The sequence below is a fragment of the Desmodus rotundus genome, chromosome 1 (genome assembly GCF_022682495.2).
Source record: "Desmodus rotundus isolate HL8 chromosome 1, HLdesRot8A.1, whole genome shotgun sequence".
Lineage (NCBI taxonomy): Eukaryota > Metazoa > Chordata > Mammalia > Chiroptera > Phyllostomidae > Desmodus > Desmodus rotundus.
The window spans coordinates 18,787,796-18,806,621 of NC_071387.1; the positions used below are offsets into that span (position 1 = coordinate 18,787,796).

Genomic DNA, 18,826 nt, shown 5'->3' on the forward strand with positions numbered 1-18,826 from the left:
ACGCACCCCCATTTTCCTCCCAAATTGGGGGCGGGGGGAGTGTGTCTTAGAGTCCAAAAAATATGGTACTCCCAAGTCCTCACTGCTAAACCTGCTCCTTTCTGTGCTCCAGGGCTGCATGGACACAGTCTGCCGGACTTCTCCAGCATCCTGCCTGTGCTCCCTCGGCTGGCCTGGTGTCGGTCAGTCGTGAGGGGAGAGGAAGAAGTTCTAGGGCAGATGACAAGGGTAAGGAAACAAGGTAGACACCAGATGACAACGGAAGGAGGCAGCAGGGGAGGGCGGTACAGATACTTGCAGTCCCAATGGGAAGAAAAAATATCCTTCTACTGTTCCGATAACTTCAAGTCCATGCTCTGAGTGTGGAGGTCTCGGTGACTAATAGTTTAAACAGCATAATCCCCTGAAACCACGCCACAGACACCTGCGGCCTCCGCCAGTCTCTCCCAGGCCTGGGGCGGGGCCACACAAAGGGTTTAGCACAGTTTGGATCTCAGACAACTAGTTGCTAAAGATACTGTTAAAGATATGTATTTTTATTTGTTTTTAGAATATGCAGGGGTAGTAATTTTAAACTTTCTTGCAGGTACTTTTTTTAAGGCAAAGGAGTCAATGAAAAGCATATCCTTATAGCTCTGTAGAGGTCACTCTTCATCATTTCTTCTTTCCAACAAAATGAAATTGACAGTCAAATTATAATGTGAAATGAATAAATAGTAATTCAAACAATATGTCCTAGTCAACTTCAGAAGGAAATGTATGAACTATTTTCATCCACGTGAACAGTCCCGTGGCATGTACTGAACTTCTCTATTAAATAGTGCGTGTTAAGCATCTCACCTGAAACTAGCTTTATAATAATTTACATTCTTGTTCTGCAGGTTTGAATCTGGTTTTCTAGAACAATTTTTAAGAGTTGGAATATAGGTGGTTATTAAAAATACAGATTTTAAAAAACGCCAGGGTTTATAGAACAAGTGGCAAAGCTGCGACAGGCAGAACTTCACACGTGGTCTGGTGGTGTAACGTTCGGGACCGGCGCACGGAAAGGGCCGCTCCCAGCTCCGCGGGCCGCTGTCTGACTCACCCTTGTGATCACCACTCTCACAGCGGCCCTCTCGGCTTCTTTACTTTTAAGGGCAAGGGCTCCCACACTCAAGTTTCTGTTAATCATTTCTTAAACGTCAGGGTTAGAAGCATACTTTACAAACTAAAAGACTGAGCTCAATGGCTGGGTCAAGGTGGATGAGTGGAGCCACAGCCAGACCTCTGTCAGAGTCTCCCCACACCCCTTCCAAGAGGCTGGTTCTCCAGTTACGAGTATTCTTTTTTTAAAAAAAAAAAAAAAAAGAATATTTATTTATTTATAGAGAAAGGGGAAGAGAGGGGAAAAGAGAGGGAGAGAACATCAATGTGTGAGAGATACATCAATCAGCTGCCTCTCGCGTGCCCTGACTGGGAATCGTACCGGTGACCTTTTGGTTTGCAGGCCTGCACTCAATCCACTGAGCCACACCAGCCAGGGCAAGAGTACTCTTCTTTCACAGGCTGCTGGTAAAGGAGGCCTGGGAGTGCCTCCAGCTCTGGAGGAGTGTGGCGCTGGCTAGTGTGTGGGGTGCAGCTCAGTCTATCCCACATCCAGGTCTTCAGCAGTAACGCTGTTCTGTTCTCCTTGGGTCTGCCTCTCCGAGCTATTATTGGAGCCAATTCGAGGATGTGACCCTGGTGAGGGGCAGCCAAAGGGACCAATGGGTCTTTTCTAAATGTCTTATGGGCGAGTGCTGCTCAGGTCTGTCTGCACAGTAAACAATGCGCCAAGCTCAGGCCCCATCCCAGAATAATTAAACCAGAATCTCCGTGGGCAGCTCCCGGCACCTATCTTTTATAAAAAAGTTCTCTAGGTAATTCTAACATGCAACCAATGTTGAAAAGCCCAACTTTAAGCCCTAAGTCTACCTGTAGCACAGGTAAAAGGGAAGATTTCAAAAATCAACACTTCTCAGAATTGTTCTAGTAATTCTGATGCAAACGGTGCAACACATTATTTTTAAAAATGTAAAATAAAAGACAGGAAACAAAAATACATTATTGCTAATGTTTTGATTGTATTCAAATTTTTATTTTTTGAACAAAAAACTTAAGGACAATGATTTTAAATAATAAAACATGATATATTCAGATACTTTTTAAAAGACAGTTTACTAAATTTTGGACTTCTACAGTTCTGTTGTGATGCTGTCTTCAACATTTACATTATTTCTTACCATTTATCATCACTCTAAACTTGCTAAACAACAACAAAAAATCACTCCGCCTGCTTAAGTGAAGCTTCACTTTAAGGAAATCCTCCACTAGCACATAAAACACACATACAGAACAGTCATTTTTTTTTAATATATTTACAAAACACAAGAAGTCTGTCCAGCCATTTTGGTTCTGTTGTTCCCTTGCCCATACTGAGCTCAGCAAAAAAGCTAAGAAATAAGCAAGATTCACTTCAGCAGTGCAAAGGATGGCATCAACCAAACTTCATTAAACAAACCAACACGTTACAAACATGGTCAGCAAAATTCAACGTGTGTAATAGTGATTTAAAAACGGAAACACGAAGTGGGTCACGACTAGACTGGTTTTCACTGTGCAACTTTCCTCAGGGAACAATACTACCCATTTCACACAGGAAGGGTTATGCATCAAAGCCTTTGTTCGTGAAGAAGATGCCCTTCAAACAAATTCATCATAAGGCAAAGGAAAACAAGAGAATGAAGCAGTTTGGCCCAGAGAAAAGCTTATTTTATAATGTGTATACACAGTATATACACATTTATAGATATATTACAATTTAATCCATGTAAATAGTCATTCAACAGTTCAATGAATTGGCTCATTGGCTCAGTGCAGTGAAAAAGTGTTCATTTTCTATAAATATGTAGTTATTGCTAATATGCTACGCATTATGGTTGGACATGGAAACTGTAGGAACTCAGGATTAAAGCTGCCATATTGCCAGGGTCAGCCCGCAGCAGGCATTCATGTGGACAACATGCCATCCGATCCTAAAGAAAAAGCAAAAGTTCCACTACAAAAAAAAAAAAGAAAGAAAGAAAGAAAAGAAAAAAAAAGAAAAGAAAAAGAAAGGCTTATGTACTGTCCCTTACATATTTCCCTATTTCTTTAAAAACAAAAAACAAGTCCAGTTCACCACAAGTTAAGCACAACCTGACAAGCAAGTTCAGCAGCACAAAGGGGAGAGAAGAATGAAATACGGCATTTACAAGTAGCGCTGATCTAGTCTATTTTGTCATACAAACTGGAATACGAAAATCCAATTTAAATAAGACTAGACTAAACGTAATAGTAAAAAACAAAACAAAACAAAAAACCCCCAAAACACCAACCAAAAAAAAAAAACCCCAAAACCAAACAAACCCCCCCACACACAGTAGACTTAGTTTGATACCGATTAATTTTAAGAGTAAAACTCCTCCTGTCCCCTCTTAATACCCTACTGCAATTTATTTATTGGTGGCTAGAATATTTACTTACTTAAAAAAGATATTAAATACCTGTATCATGAAATTACATTCTTTTTAACAATAAGACATACTGTGTAAGAAAATAGCTCATGTGTGAAATGTGTCTGAAATGCATTTTTCCTCACAACTATCAAAACATCCACTCACACTAAAACAAAACCACCCCAACCCCCCACCCCCCTCCAAAAAGAAAAAAAAAAGTTAAGGAAAGATAGGGTGGGTCAGGTGAGGAGCAGGGAAGGAAAGGTTTACCAGCACAGTGATTAACAATGGTTCAAGACAGAACCAACAAGAGTTGGTCAAGAAGATGCCTTCAATACATGGCTATGATTAAAAACCAAACTCAACCCCTCTGGGCTCACTGCAGTGAGGCCGAAAACATCTCCCTCGCGGATTCATAGAAACACTAGACTCCAGCTCTCTTGTTATTATTATTATTTTTAAAGTTTTTCCGTTTGTTTTTGCAAGGCCTAGCTACCTTGTTACAATTTATAATCTGCTCTGCAACAGCTACGAGAGGTAGGCATAAAGCATGAAAAAGTTTCCCAGTCAGTACCTCGCCAGGGACCGTCCACTGCGCACTGCCGCTCACTTGAGACAGAACGGTGACTGCCGTCTAGTCTTTCCCACACCCCCAAATGACGCTGCTGCCATCCCATAAATGTCTAACAGAGTGTACTCACACATAAGAAACTTTCCCTACTGAAGGATACTGTCAGTGTTTGTTGCAGAGCACGTATATATATATACACACATATATGTATATATGTATATATACACACACACATACATATATATTTAAAAACAACAACAACAACAAAAACCAAACCCAGGTTCCTAGAACCAATTCTTTTGATTCTCTATTTCCACAAAATAAAGTATACCATTTGGCCAAGACTACAGATGTGTGTTTTGCTTTTTTTTTTTTCTTCTTTTTTCACAGATGCAAGCGCCATGCAAAATAAATTAAAGAACAGATACCAACACATACATGTGATAAAACTACTGAAGGTAGGTCTTTAAAAGCATTTATATAAACGTAATTCGTAATACTTCTCCCGCTTCCTGTGCGCACAGTCACAAAGCTGTAGTCATACATCTAAGATCTCCTCCGCTGTGCCCCCACAGCGCAGTCTGTAGCGACCAGTTCTCCAGCTTATTGTAGGGTCCCATAATGCTGACAAGAAAATGTATATTGTCATGGATTCCCGGATGAACCAAGCCACTGCATAATCAAGTTTTGAAAAACACAGTGTGCCACCCTAGGAATTAAAAAAAGAAAAGAAAAGAAAAGAAAAGAATTGATTTACTGTTAGGCTGAAGACACAATTGAAAAATATAAATTTTTTTTTTATTCACTCTTTCAAGTACATTACATAAAATCAAGTCTGTGTCTTTAGATAATTTAACTAGCATGCTATACTATACTGGTAAAGAGAATGTTAACTATGAGTAGATAAAAAGCATTAAAAATTGCTAGCCTAATATATTTTGAGTTTGAATACTTTTTGATGTGCTTACCACCGTTTTTTTGGAGTCTTAATAAAATTGACTGTATAACCAACTGAAAGTTGAAAATCAAGTTAGGTTTTGGGTCCACATTCCACTAACCAAAGGAATGTTTAAACCTGATATTAACCTTCAATGGGAAGCTAAAGAATGGCTCACATAGATTTTCTTTCAACCTTTTCGAAATTAAAAGCTTTAGTTCCACCAAATGACTGCCAACATTCTCATGTCCAGCCACATACCTGGACACCCCTGAGTTGAATGTAGTCAAATATAAACCATGCCAGGCAATGACACATGAAAAATACCATAATATCCCATCTGAATACATGGTGGGCTGCCCATCCAATAATTAAACTGGCAACAAAACATTCCGAAATTGGCTCACAAATTATTGTAGCAGGAAGCATGTTGATTCGTAATTTGGTCCACCTTAAAAAAAAAAAAAAAAAAAAGATTTTCTTTAAACAACAGCCTGGTTATAAGACTAACCAATTTTCCCCCAAAATGATCAGTTCTTTACCCTATTATATAAAGGTTCGCCTCTTTAAAGAGTATTTAAGGCATCTCTCTTCTATTTTTATTTAGAACGCCAAGGAAAAAAAGTCTAGAAATTTCATTTGCTTGGTCTATACACTGATGAATAAAGATTGTAAAATTCAAAGTGTAGAAAATGAGAAAACAGACATGAGCATTTAAAAAAATCAAAGTCTCAACATTGCTTTTTTGAATGCTTTCACTGTTAATAAAAAAGCTAAACTTTCTTTTTGGGAACTGAACAAAATCTGACTTTCAGATTTGTGTTTTTAAACCAAGTCATACCACATACAAACATACTCCGTTTCCCTTTACTTTCTAACAAAGTACGAAAAGAAGCAAGCTGCTGATTCACCTGATCATTCTGGATTGAAACTGAGAAATCGAGTACGAGCCAGAGTTTTGCATGGCAACTTGCGTGGACATCGCAAACCTCCAACCTCTGAAAATGAAGACATTAGAAATGAGCTGTGGTGAGGCACCCACGCACACGTGACCAGTTACATATTCACTCACTGCTGTGAAGAGCAATCAGGGTGAGCCTCATCCTCAGGGGGAGCACCCTACTTAGGGTACATCATGCATATGGAGGCTCCAGCAACCACAGAGGCTGCTGACAGGACCATTGAAGAGAGCTGGGAAGAAACTACGAGCCCTCAGTTTACCATTTAGGGAACTTAAAATACAGGTATTCTCAAAGTTCTCAATGGAATGGATTCTGTATTTAACCATTTAGTCTCTGCCACGACGAATCAAAAAAAAGGGGGCGGGCAATATGTATGCATATTCAACAAGAAATGTGAACAAAAAGTGACATGACGTATATCTTGTCACTAGAGAAACACTATAAAACCACACACTGCATGCACACCATTCAAAAGAGCATTTAAAAACATACTTCAATTTTTAAAATCCCATCTTTAGTAAATTAGCACACAAGGCAGGCGAACACTATGATTTTGTGGTAGAGAAATGTTAAGTCAACTGTGTGAACCATTTGGTGGCTTCTTAGCAATACCCCAAATAATCTGAAAATTTCAAAATTTGAAATTATATTCTTTAAATTTTCACCTACTGGCTTATTTACACCCATAATGAATATTCACAATCACAGAGACACTTCCTTGTAATCACGTCAAACCACACTGGTCTGATGAGTATAGATGAAGTGGGACATTTATTTGCTTCATTAGTATAACATTATCTATGGATAGTTAATAGAAATTACTTTCTAAAAATATTAACCTATTCTGTATTCACTGGCAAAAAATAAAATAAGAAATCCCTTAATTCATGGGTTTAACAAACAGAATAAACCAACCAAAGTTAGGTACTAAATATACTGTAACCTAATGTAATTTAGTTTTCTTACCGGTCAGCTATTGCTTTGGCCATAAAGTAATCTTCAGCAATGTATTGAGCAAAAGCTATAAGCCCTCCTGCTTGATCTAACACATCCTTTCTCATTAAACAAGACATTCCTGTTACACATTTGAAACCGGTTACATTGGCAGAGATATAGGACCTTGGATGAGAAGTTCCAAAATATACCTGCCAAAAAACAAAACCCCAAAACATATGTATTATACAGTTAGAATTTTAGGTCTGGTGTATACAGTAAGAGTTTAGGTGTTTATAAACTCTTATTCCTAATGAATTTCTTTTAAGTATGATTGAGTGAAAAATCCTATTAATCTTACGTAAACCACCGGAATAAAAATTGGAACATAATCGTGTTTACATGTACCAGGCCATCAAGAATTCATTTGGTTCACTACTCTTGCTATTATCCTATTATTACTTCTAGGGAAAAGAATATTCTACTTTAAAATAAATATTATCTTCCCTAAAACTGCAAGATTCAAAGATTTATCCAAATAAAACTTAATTTAGATATAAAATAAGACAAGTAAAATATCACTCATTGTCATATAAAATATTAACAAATATTTAACATCCTGCTTTCATAATGTTCATGTGTCTGTAATGTGTATGTATGTATATATACATATGTGTGCACACATACATATACAAACACCACCTATGGTTACGTCAACCTAAAGGACAATCATATTCCTTAACTCCTTTTCTTGTATCCTTTCGTAGCTGGCTGTTTTCCGTCCCTGATCACTGAGCTTCTTCTCAATTGGGATTATGCCTCCCATTTTACTGCCCTTCCCCTAGATGTGCTTTGAAGTCATGAGACATGCCAGCTCCTAAATTAGTGGTCATTGCCAAATTAATGACCATCAGAATAAGATGGTCATCGCCCTAATTATCAGACATAAAACCCTATTTACTATCTGCATCTTGGACATGCTGCCTTTTCTAATCAGCGGGAGATAGAAAGCAGTGATCTTTCTCAACGGCAAGAGTTGCACACACAAGTGGCGTAAGGGGATTATCAGGGAAATTAAGAATATGATTCTTGCTCCTACCCCATGTCCGGGGTAGCCCTTTATGGTACTGAATTGAGCCACACTTCTAAGATCAGAAACACACATCTTAAGCAGTTATTAAGTGAGGTCTGGGAAATGAGGTGGAGCTAGCGACTTGCTGGAGGCCCCAAAGACCTCTTTACGGAACAGAGTAATTCCTCTGGCCTATTTCCACTCATTCTGAGTATGGAAGATTAAACCTAAACTATGGGGGTGGGTGCAATACGGGAGATGCTTATCACTGACATACAAATCAATTTGGATTATTTCTAAAATGAAAACCCGAGGTGGCATACGAGAATTAAAAGTATTTTATTTTAAAGTAACTTCCCAGAGTTTCCTTTATGCTAACCAATCGATCAGCTGACAATTAGGCCTGTCCAAAACGTCATCACAACTCTCAGAATGGTCAAGCCCTGGGGCGACTAGGAATCTGCTAACAAGAATATTGCTTACGACCACCACACTTACCTGTTCCAACGTTGCGGCAAAGCCCTGTCTGTCTGCTACGTAAGGCAGCCCGTGCACCAGGCCTACTTTCTCTGTCATTTGGTTAACCATGTCAGTGAGGGTGTCCGGGAGCACTGCAGAAAGACGACAAAAAGGTGGCAAGGGAGAGAAAGAAATAAATTCTTTTTCATGATATGCCTACTAACGTACAATAGATTTTTCAAGTTGTTATTAAATTATTTTTAAAAATTAAATTCTTTTTTACATTGGGATCTAATTAAGTAAATCTTGATCACACCTCTCTGAGCAGAATACGCAACTTCAAAAAGGCATAACTTATGATAAGCTAATTCACTCCCTACATGTTGAGGCCAGTATATACCTAATGTGGAGCAGAGGCAGGATATACCCTGAAAATCTTACTGCTCCCCTTTCAGACACTCCAAACTGGAGTCACAGACAAAGTGTCCTAGTCAAAGCTGCAGGGGCAGAGGTCAAAGGACCTCAGCTCTTAGGCCATCTCTTCCATCCTCCATTGGAGGGTATGAGAGATCCTGTCTCATAAAACTGCTCACAGGAATCAAATAGGATTGTATTTGACACAGATTTGTGCACTGAAAACATAACAAATGCATGATAATAGATAACCTTAGACAGCAAATGTGATGAATGTAATCTCTGATAGAGAAGTAATGATCCTGATTAATTAGGAGTGCCACACTTCTATTATTTTTCAAATCTGTGTTTTGAGTTAATAAAAAATTTAAATCACTGTCCCACCTTCAAAGAGCAAACATCTCATAGTTTACATAACTTCATTTTTATTTCCTTGAAGCCTTTAAGAAATAAATCTGTTATAGAAAAATGTGTTGGGACCTTTTAAGATGCATGTTCTGTTGAGTGGTTCTGAACTGCTGCCCCCCCGGGGGGACGCCCGGCACCATCTAGAAATATTTCTGGTCACACTGAGAGGGTGCATGGCATCTAGGGGGTGCTGAGCATCTGGCAGGACCACCTCCACAGCAACGAATTACCCAGCCCAAAATGTCAACAGCACTGAGGTTGAGAAACTTGAGCTAATAAGAATACAATAGAATACTACAGAACACTGAAATAATTGCAAGTATAAACACTTAAAAACACCTGTTAAAGTTTAAGTATATAAAAGGCTTCCTGTTAGAATCATCCAAGTAAAAAGCCATCAATGTATTCTAGTAAATGCTTACCTACTAATTTCTGTTCCTTTCTGTGAGATAGTATTGTGCCACAAATAGATTAAAGTAAACGGTAAGTGTCAAATAAACAAGGAAAAAATTTACACCTCTGAAAAAGCTTACAGAATGTATAATTCTGTAAGTCATGGACCATGATTATATATTTTGTAGTGGTTGGAATTTTATCTTCAAAATGAAGACATTTTCATACAGGTAACATCAAGGTCAGCATAAAAGTCAAAATCTTAGTATAACTTGACATATTACCATGAAATAATAATGAAGTGAATTATTTCATTAGGCAAACAAAAAGGACTGATAAATTTATTTTCATACTGCTTTTAGCATTTTATCATCAAATGAATAGTTTTATAAAACAAATAAAAGAAACCTCACCTCTTATTCCACTATCACAAATCCAGATAAGATCATACTTTGCAACTTCATATCCTGGCATTAGATTATTAATTTTGGGATTAATGCCAACCTTTTTGCCACCTGAAATTTTAAAGGTACAGCAGTGAAAAATTCATGCAACACCGAAAATATTTTCTATTATACAGATACATGGTAGAGATGTGAAATGTACTTGCATATTTAATAACTGAAATGGACATACTTTTACATTATGGTTTACATTCCTTATTATTCACAAAGACACATTTAGGGAAAATAGTTCATTGTCAAAAGAGAATTGTATCATTTATCTTTAAACATGTGTTAGGTTCAGTTTTCTAATTCTTAAGTTTCTGTATTAATAGCATAAATCAATATTTAATGGAAAATATACCTCTACATAAGTCTTTAGAATAAACCTATGAGCTTTTGGAAAAACACTCTTTTTTGAAGCAAAGTAAAAGTGAATTCTATTATTAAGTACCAATTACAGCGAATGAGATGCAGAAAAGGCCCCACTGAAAACACTGAAGAAGCAAAAAAAAACCAGTCTCACATCTGACTGATGAGTTACACATAATTTGGGGTTATTTTTCTTTATCTTGTTAATCCCAGGTACGAAAAACCCCTTTGCCTTTATACCTTAGTGTCCTCACAAGGACAGAACACCGTCTGCTACTCCGACAAACATGCACGAACACGCGTGCCAGTAACTTCAGTGGGGGCCTCCCACCTTCATCTGCAGTTTAAAGCAAAGACTCCCGCCACCTCACACTGTTGAAGCAAAATCGTTACTGTAGAATTTGTGACTCACCTATAAACAACCTGGCATCAACATTTGGATATTTTCCAAGTAGCTTCTTACATACGTCAATGGCTGGATCATCATGGTCTTGTACACAAAGGAGCACTTCATACTAGCCAAAGAACACATTACATGTAAATTAGCCTCTTTTACAAAAAGAAGCACTTGTTAGTCTTTACTGACTGATCAAGAAGCATTAAGGTTCTGGCTGGTATGGCTCAGGGGGCTGGAGCATCATCCCGTAAATTGAAAGAGTGCAGGTTGGATTCCCGGTCAGGGCACATGCCTGGGTTTGCAGGTTTGATACCCAGTCAGGGTGCCTGTGAGAGGCAACCGATCAATTTTTCCCTCTCATGTCGGTATTTCTCTCCCTCTCCCCCTCCCTCATAAAAAAAAAAAAAGAGCATTAAGAAAAAGAAGCCATTGTACACAAAAAGTTTAAAAGTTAAGAGTACGAGTAAAGGATGCAAACACTTATGATATTAAATGCTGGCTGTAAATTAGAGGCACTTCTTCAGAACAGGCACCTGTTTGCAAGCTGAAGCGATAATGAACAGATTAGTGGCACCCACAGTTGAAGTCCTGTCATTCCCTGACAGGCATGGCCTAGTAATTAAGTTGGATCTCAAGCTTCTCCGTGCCCTTCATCACTGCAGGTTTGCTAAATGTTCACACGGTGCCTAGCAGTGTAAAAAGCAACATGGAAAGCAAAATAAGCACATCCTCCATTCCCTAGAACCTTGCCTCTGAACTTACTATTTCATGAAGGGGCAATAAATTACATATTGAATCCCAATATGATAAATTTGAAGGGCTTTGCTAAACACTTCATGTGAAAAAGACAAAATGCGATTAGATTTTTTGTTGTTGTACAGGAATTTTGGGAAATAACACAGGATTGGATTCGATTCAAAATGTGTCATCTTGAAAAGCATGCTTAGCCTTTTCACTTGAAAATACTCAGGATATATGAAAATATCAGGATATATATATACGTGTGTGCGTATACATACACACATGGGTTTATACATGTGTGTGTGTGTACACGCACACACACACACATTGTGTATATATGTTTTTTCGCCCAGTGCTGTGTTTACTCTCTGATAGTAAATTAAAAATGTCATTTCTCAGCACTCAACGGGCTGTGTCAAAGTTACCCCAGCACATTTATTATACTTTAAACAGAGTCTAGGGCTGGAACCCAGCCTTATACTTTTGAATCAATCTCTGGGGTGACTTTGACATGTAACCAGGTTTATAAAATGTTGAGCTCTAAGTTACATTTAGTAAACTAAATTTTTAAAAAATGTTTGCTTTCACATACAAAGATGCTACTTTGGTATTTTGTTGGATATGTATTCTAAGTAGCAATTTTTCCCCCCCAAAGTAATAAATTCATGCTGACCCAGTCAGCGACAAATTGCCTACTACCGGTCTTTCTAAAACAGGTTGGACATTTTTAAGCCAAAGAGGGAGGTTAATTATTTCAATGAAAAAATAACACAGCTTTGTGCTGTAAAAAATAAAGAGCTAAGGACACAGCATTTAAAGTGTCTAACACGCAGACAGGGACCAACCTGTGGAAAGGGAAGGTCTATTTCACTTACTTCCATTACTAAGCATGCACAAATAAAAAGCAGAGATGAAATGTTTATAGTGCCCTTGAGCACAACCATTACTGTCTGCCTAATAGATCGTGTCTCAGCAAAAACTGGCAATTTAGAAATTAGTAATTTGAACACAAAAGAAGATGAAGGTCCGTGAAGAATATAATGAGTTAAGATTTTTTTTCCAGTGAAGAGAATGTTTTCTTGTATTCTACCCAATTCTCTACCTTTAACCCTGACTGACCAAATTGCCACCAGAGGTATGGAGACCAACTTTACAGCTACCAAGTTCCCCAAGATGAGATGTAAATTTGAGAAGTGGAAGGGCCCCACTCCTACCGCACCCCTGACATTTCCCAAAGGGTCAACTCTGAGTCCTACAAAGTGTCAGCTATTATCCCAACTTGACTTTCAAAACAATGTTTGGGTGAGCAGCCAAAAGGCGTTGACCTTAACAATGAAGATTAGAAAGGTTAAGTGCCTTTCTGAAGGGTAATAGTAACAATTAGCTTTCCTACTACAGTGAGCTGCTTGGCCAGGCTTGCTCTAAAGAGTTCCTTGTTTTTCCAAACATAGCAATTTCTTTAATGTTTTTATAATTTATCCTGTTTTGCAGGTATGAGTGAATAGTGAAAGAAATGTTTATAAGCAATACATACAATTCCATAAAAATTAAAAAGCTAATCGTAGTCTTTCTCCACAGCAGAAAAAAAAAAAACCTCTGTAAAATGTAGTACTAGAAATGTACTCAATGGAAAGGAAAAAAGTTATATGAGGTATGGCTAAAATTTTTGAGAAGTATATTGTGTCAACATAAGTAAGGGAATATGTATAGTTTATCTTTATTCAAAATCAAGGTTTAAAGTTTTTATTTTTATTGATTACACCTCTTAAACTTAATTTCAAATAAAAACCAATACCTTCTGATTAGCCTTGGTGCAAACAAAACTCAATACACATTACCAAAAAAAATGTTCAGACTTTTATTATATAACACGCAACTTTCACTTACTTGTTTGTGATATTGAAAATTATACCAAATAGCATATGGCATTTCAAGTGTTTTCTAAAGTGTTAGATTTCAACCAGGAATCTTCATTTTTTAGCTTTGGTAATCATACCTGTCTCTTCACAGTTTGAGTAAACATTTTATTTGCTAAGACTCTCTCTCTGTATTTGAATAGTTAAATCACTCCAACTGTACTACAATTGGTGAAACACAGATATTAAATTAGTTAAAGACTTCTTTAGCTAAGACAAAAATAATTTCTCAGATGTTTTATACTATCTAAAGGATTAGGCACAAATATGTATGTTCAAAATTACAGTGATCATTAAAAATATCACACTTTATAAGTATCTTAAGAAAGCACACACTTCATAAATCTGAAAGGGACGTGAGGTGTAGGAAGTTCCACTACAAATGGATACAGCATGAATACGCAAGACCTAGAGGTGAACCTCATGGCACTTAAGGTGACACAGTTGGCCTCCAGCAAACCTTCGGCTACACTGACCGATTTTCCCTTTATTTTCCAAACAGTGAGGTGACTAAAAGGCTGAGAACAAGAGAGGGGGGGTACAGAAACCCACAAACTGATTCAGCCCTTAGATATGTAAGAACTGAGTATCTGCAACTGTAATAATTGTGAATGTTACTTTGTTGCATTTGAATAAAAATATTAATACAAATAGTAGGTTTAGATGTATAAATAATATCAGAAAACATTTCCTTGTTGATTCAACCCTGTAGACATTAGGAATATAAAGTTTTTACTATAGTAAACACCATAAAATATTCTCTTAAAATAGAAAAATATTTTACTATATTAATCAATAATACTGCATGTGGAGTAGGAATATCTTTAATTATTTATAAATAACTAAGCATCATGTTTACAGAAAAATCTTAGGATGACATTTGGGTTACAGTAGGAATATAAATTCTGTGACAAAACAGACTTAGGCCCCGAATGCCTAGAACATTCTCTGGTATGGAGGAGGCAATGAATATGTTTGTTAAGCTAAGGCACTTACCCCAGGGTAACTTTTGAGTGAAAGACAGATGCCAGGCAGGAAATGTTTTGTAAGAAAACTGCTCTGAATTTAAAGTTTAAACAATATCAAATACTTACCTACTTTTAAGAATTAGGTAGTTTATATAGTTCTTGAAATTTATTTGAAAAACCCCTAATCTTACTTAGAAGTTTTATTACATGTATTAGACTTCATCTTTTGATGATTAATTTTGTTCTTTTATTCTCTGTTGGAAAACTATTCGGTTAAGAAAAACATTTCCTATTAAGGATAGCACACCACTGGCAATAAAGATTCAAACATTCACTGGGCTCGTAACGCTTTAAACCAATTCTGTATTTGCAAAATAAAAAATAAGAATTACCGTAGCCTCACTCTGTTAATACTCTGACCATTAATTTTAAAATTCTTCATATGGTCAGAATTCGCTGAAGTGAAGCCACGAAGGCCCATCAGACGCAGGCTACTGCGTTTCCCTGCCACGGCCGAATCTCTCCCAAATGCCTTCGAGGCTGATACCAAATGAGCACTCAATTACATGAAAACTGAACTGTGTCACTTTTGCTTTCTTACATTTTTTCCAAGGAATAATTTTTTAATCAAGGAATACATATCAATAGTAGGTAGATTTATAAGGTATTTAAAACACAGAAATCTTTCAAGGCAATTAGTATAGCAATAATCGTGCTAAAATTTAAACCTAGAAATTCAGAACAAATACCAGCAGTAAATCTTGCTCATGCCCAAAATTAAATAAAATTTTAGAATTTCGACCTATGTTCTCTTTCTTCTCAAATGGCCTATAATGTTCCAAATCAAATAACGGAGGAAAAAAGTTATGCCCAGACTGAAAACGTTTCCACACTTTTGCAAAACAATGTTCACAGGCGACAAAATGCCAACACTGAAGGTGCACTGGGCCTGCTGGCACACACACGAATGTTCACTTCACGACTACGTGCCTCCTTGGTGACACACAGGAGTCATCTGTTCACACTTGGATCTGTGCGATGTTTCAGCGGTTTAACTTCCGTCTCTCGGGGAACATTTCCATTTGGCAATGCATGTGTATTATTTGGCAAAATAAATTGCATTTGTTGTTATTTATTTATTATTTTTTTTGAAAGCAAATAAGCCCTGACTGGTGTGGCTCCATGGGTTGGGCACAGTCCCACAAACCAAAAGGTCCTTGGTTCCCCTGGTCAGGGCACGTGCCTGGGTTGTGGGACAGGACCCCAGTAGGGGTGTGTGAGAGGCAACCGATCAATGTTTCTCTCTCACATTGCTGCTTCTCTCCCTCTTTCTCCCTCCCTTCCCCTCTCTCTCAAAATAAATAAATAAAATCTTAAAATAAAAAAAAAAAACAAATAAAATGCTGTGAAACCAAAATTTTCCTTTAGATTGCAGGTACTTTGTACTTTTCCTCTGCTTTCTAAATTTTCTATTTATACAGCTAACAATACTTTTACAATTAAAAAAATAAAATTGTGATCTAAAAAGGAATAAAAACAATTCCTTCCCTGCATATACTGTTACTCATTTTATAAAAGTATCAAAATAGCTTTCTCCTAAACCAAGTTAAATGCCTCGATGACATAATTTAAGTGGAAAAAGAACTATGAAAACCAGGGCTCGAGATAAAGCCAAACTGTAATTAAAAAAAAATTCAGAGCAAGAAAGCAATTATTGATTCATCCCACGTGTTCATAATTAATGGCTATGTGTGTTCCTGGAGTTATTTTTAAAAACTTTTTCTACAATTAAAACCCACACTAGCTTCTGCAACCATTTAAATTCCACGACTATCATCTCATAAGAGTTGCAACATAAAAACTCCATAATTAGATTTTAAAAGTGGTTTAGTGGGAAAAAGGGGAAAGAGTAGGATGATGGTTAAAAACTAAAAGTTGAAACGTGAGTTTAAGTTTCATAAGGATAAATTCATACGATTTTTAGCTATGCTCTGAGATTTATTCATAATCAATGAAAATACTTTCATTCATAAAAATAAATTCTCCTTTGCACTTGCTTATATAATGTGGGGCCCGAAAAACTTCCATTTATCTTATTGTAAAACTGATTTGACAATTAATTTTATCTTTAGAATTCTTTCTGAATTATAAAAGGCCAATTTTTTACATTTTCGGTTTGAAAAAAGATCAAGTACAACTCGGCCATAAAAAAAGATAAAATACTGCCATTGGCAAGAACATGGATTGACCTTGAGAGCATTATATTAAGTGAAGTAGGGCAGATGGACGAGAACGTATGATTTCACCCATTTGTGGGATATAAACCAAAAAGCAACAAATGAACAAACAAACAAACTCATAGACACAGTCAATAATATGGTGGTTACCAGAAGGGAAGACTGTTGGGGAGAGGATGAAGAGGGTGAGGAGGGTCAGATATAGGGTGGTGGAAGGATACTAGACTTTAGGTGGTGAGCACGCAACGGAACACACAGATGACGGCATTATAAAGTTGCACACCTGAACCTCGTATACTGGTATTAACAATGTTACCCCCCCCAATTTTATTTAAAAAACAAAAACAAAAATTAAATCAAGTACATATCTTCTTTTTAAAAAATGACACATTTAATTTATTGGATAAATTAATACATACATATAATTCAGGCCACTAAAATCATTCACTGTATATTAGCACACACAAACTAGAAGAAAAATTTTTTTTTGCTTCAAATTAGCTTAAATACCTAGACTCCACACTTTGAAAGTGGCAACACTAAAAAAATAACTAAATGACACTCAATGTCTACATATTAATAAGAGCTGCATTAAGGCTATCACGCCTGTGTCTTTTCTATTCTTTTCTCTAGTGCTACCAAGAAAAATAAGGGTTAAAAGAGAAAAAATAACAGGGTGAAAAACAGTCACCACGAGAAGTGGGGTCTGTATGTATCAGCTTCCTTCTCAGTACTTGGGCTCCACTATCCTAAAGAAATAAAGAAATAAAAGCAGAAGAATCTCCAAGTGGCAAAAACTATGGAAAAACTGAGGCAATACGGGTAAAAATTAAGGCAAGGGGACAGAGTCCACAGAGGGAAAATTAAACTGGACTAAGAATCAAGCAAGTAGAAACTTAAAGAAACATCCTTCTCCTAAGGAATTTACCACCACCAGAAAGCGCTTTCAAAAGCAGTGTCTCAAACAGGCAATTTGAAAAGCTGCAAAAAAAAACCCCCACACCTAACTACAAAAATCAAGGAATATTAATTTCTCCTAAGAACCTAAGAGAAGAGATAAAAAGAATGCTCCCATCTCCAGGAACTTCCCCAATGAAGGGAGCACACTGCGTGTACAGATACACAGATCACAGAGATAAATGATACGAGCAATGCAATTAGGTATTAAAACCAGAAAAAATCTCAACTGAAAACTAGGTATGATGAAGCCCCCACCTTACCACTAACTGTAACCTATTCCTGGCTCAAAGCCAGATTTTCAAGGGGATTTCTGTTGAGTTCAAACTGTCCTGTACCCCATTTCAGTCCAAGGACCCCTGCTTTTCCACTCTCACCTCCTCCCCTTCCTACTGGCCACACGGGACTCTCGTGGGACAAGCCTTCATGTTCAAACCACCGTGTACTTAACCCTGAGTCCCAGGAGGTTTACTCGGGGATTTCTCATTCAGAGGGACACAGAGGAGGTTAGAAAAGAAACTCACACCCCTCCCACACCGCATTTCTGTCCCGAGACAACTGCTACTATGGCGTAAATGTTGAGGTTGACACCCTCATGAACTCCCCACACCTTCACGTTACACAGTGTCAAAGTGCCTCTTTAAGCATTTACTGTGACAGAGAGACAGAGGGCGCGTGCGTGCACACGCGCCAAGCATAGTCTAGCCCATTTCTCAGGAGGACAATACTGTACTTACTTTGGGATAATCCAATTCAAAGAAGGTTTCCAAGTTGTTGATGAGGTTGGGATCCACTCCTTTCAGTGGTTTCAGAAGAGACACACCTGGGAGCTTGCTGTACGGCTGTTTGTCTGTTGCCTTCTTGTTGAGGTGCAATCGCCTAAAAGCAAAGGTTGCACACATTATTTCTGGAGACTATCTTAGCGCCAAGTCTGTATCGTATGTACCAAGTTACCAAGAACTGCTAAACTGTAAGTTAAATTATTTTTTAATGGGCATTCTCTTATAGGGGTATCTGAAAATGAAAGCAAGTAGAACCAGGGAAGCTTCCAGTTTAGGAAAACCAGAACTCAGCAGAAGGAATAGTCCAGTGAGGATGGGAACTGAAGACGTGTCCACTGCTGTCCTC

At 37.5% G+C, this 18,826-nt stretch overlaps 1 protein-coding gene across 1 annotated transcript in view; it reads right to left on the reverse strand.

Moving 5' to 3' along the window:
* Window positions 1–2,085: 2,085 nt before the first annotated feature.
* Window positions 2,086–18,826, reverse strand: part of UGCG (UDP-glucose ceramide glucosyltransferase) — a 36,084-nt gene continuing 19,343 nt past the window's right edge. Inside the window, exons 2-9 of the mRNA XM_024562313.4 lie at window positions 18,436–18,577; window positions 10,895–10,997; window positions 10,081–10,182; window positions 8,492–8,604; window positions 6,955–7,133; window positions 5,938–6,024; window positions 5,288–5,477; window positions 2,086–4,798 (exon numbers count right to left, since the gene is read on the reverse strand). Coding sequence (XP_024418081.1) covers window positions 4,628–4,798; window positions 5,288–5,477; window positions 5,938–6,024; window positions 6,955–7,133; window positions 8,492–8,604; window positions 10,081–10,182; window positions 10,895–10,997; window positions 18,436–18,577 — 1,087 coding nt within the window. The 3' untranslated portion in view covers window positions 2,086–4,627. The remainder of the gene's footprint in view (window positions 4,799–5,287; window positions 5,478–5,937; window positions 6,025–6,954; window positions 7,134–8,491; window positions 8,605–10,080; window positions 10,183–10,894; window positions 10,998–18,435; window positions 18,578–18,826) is intronic.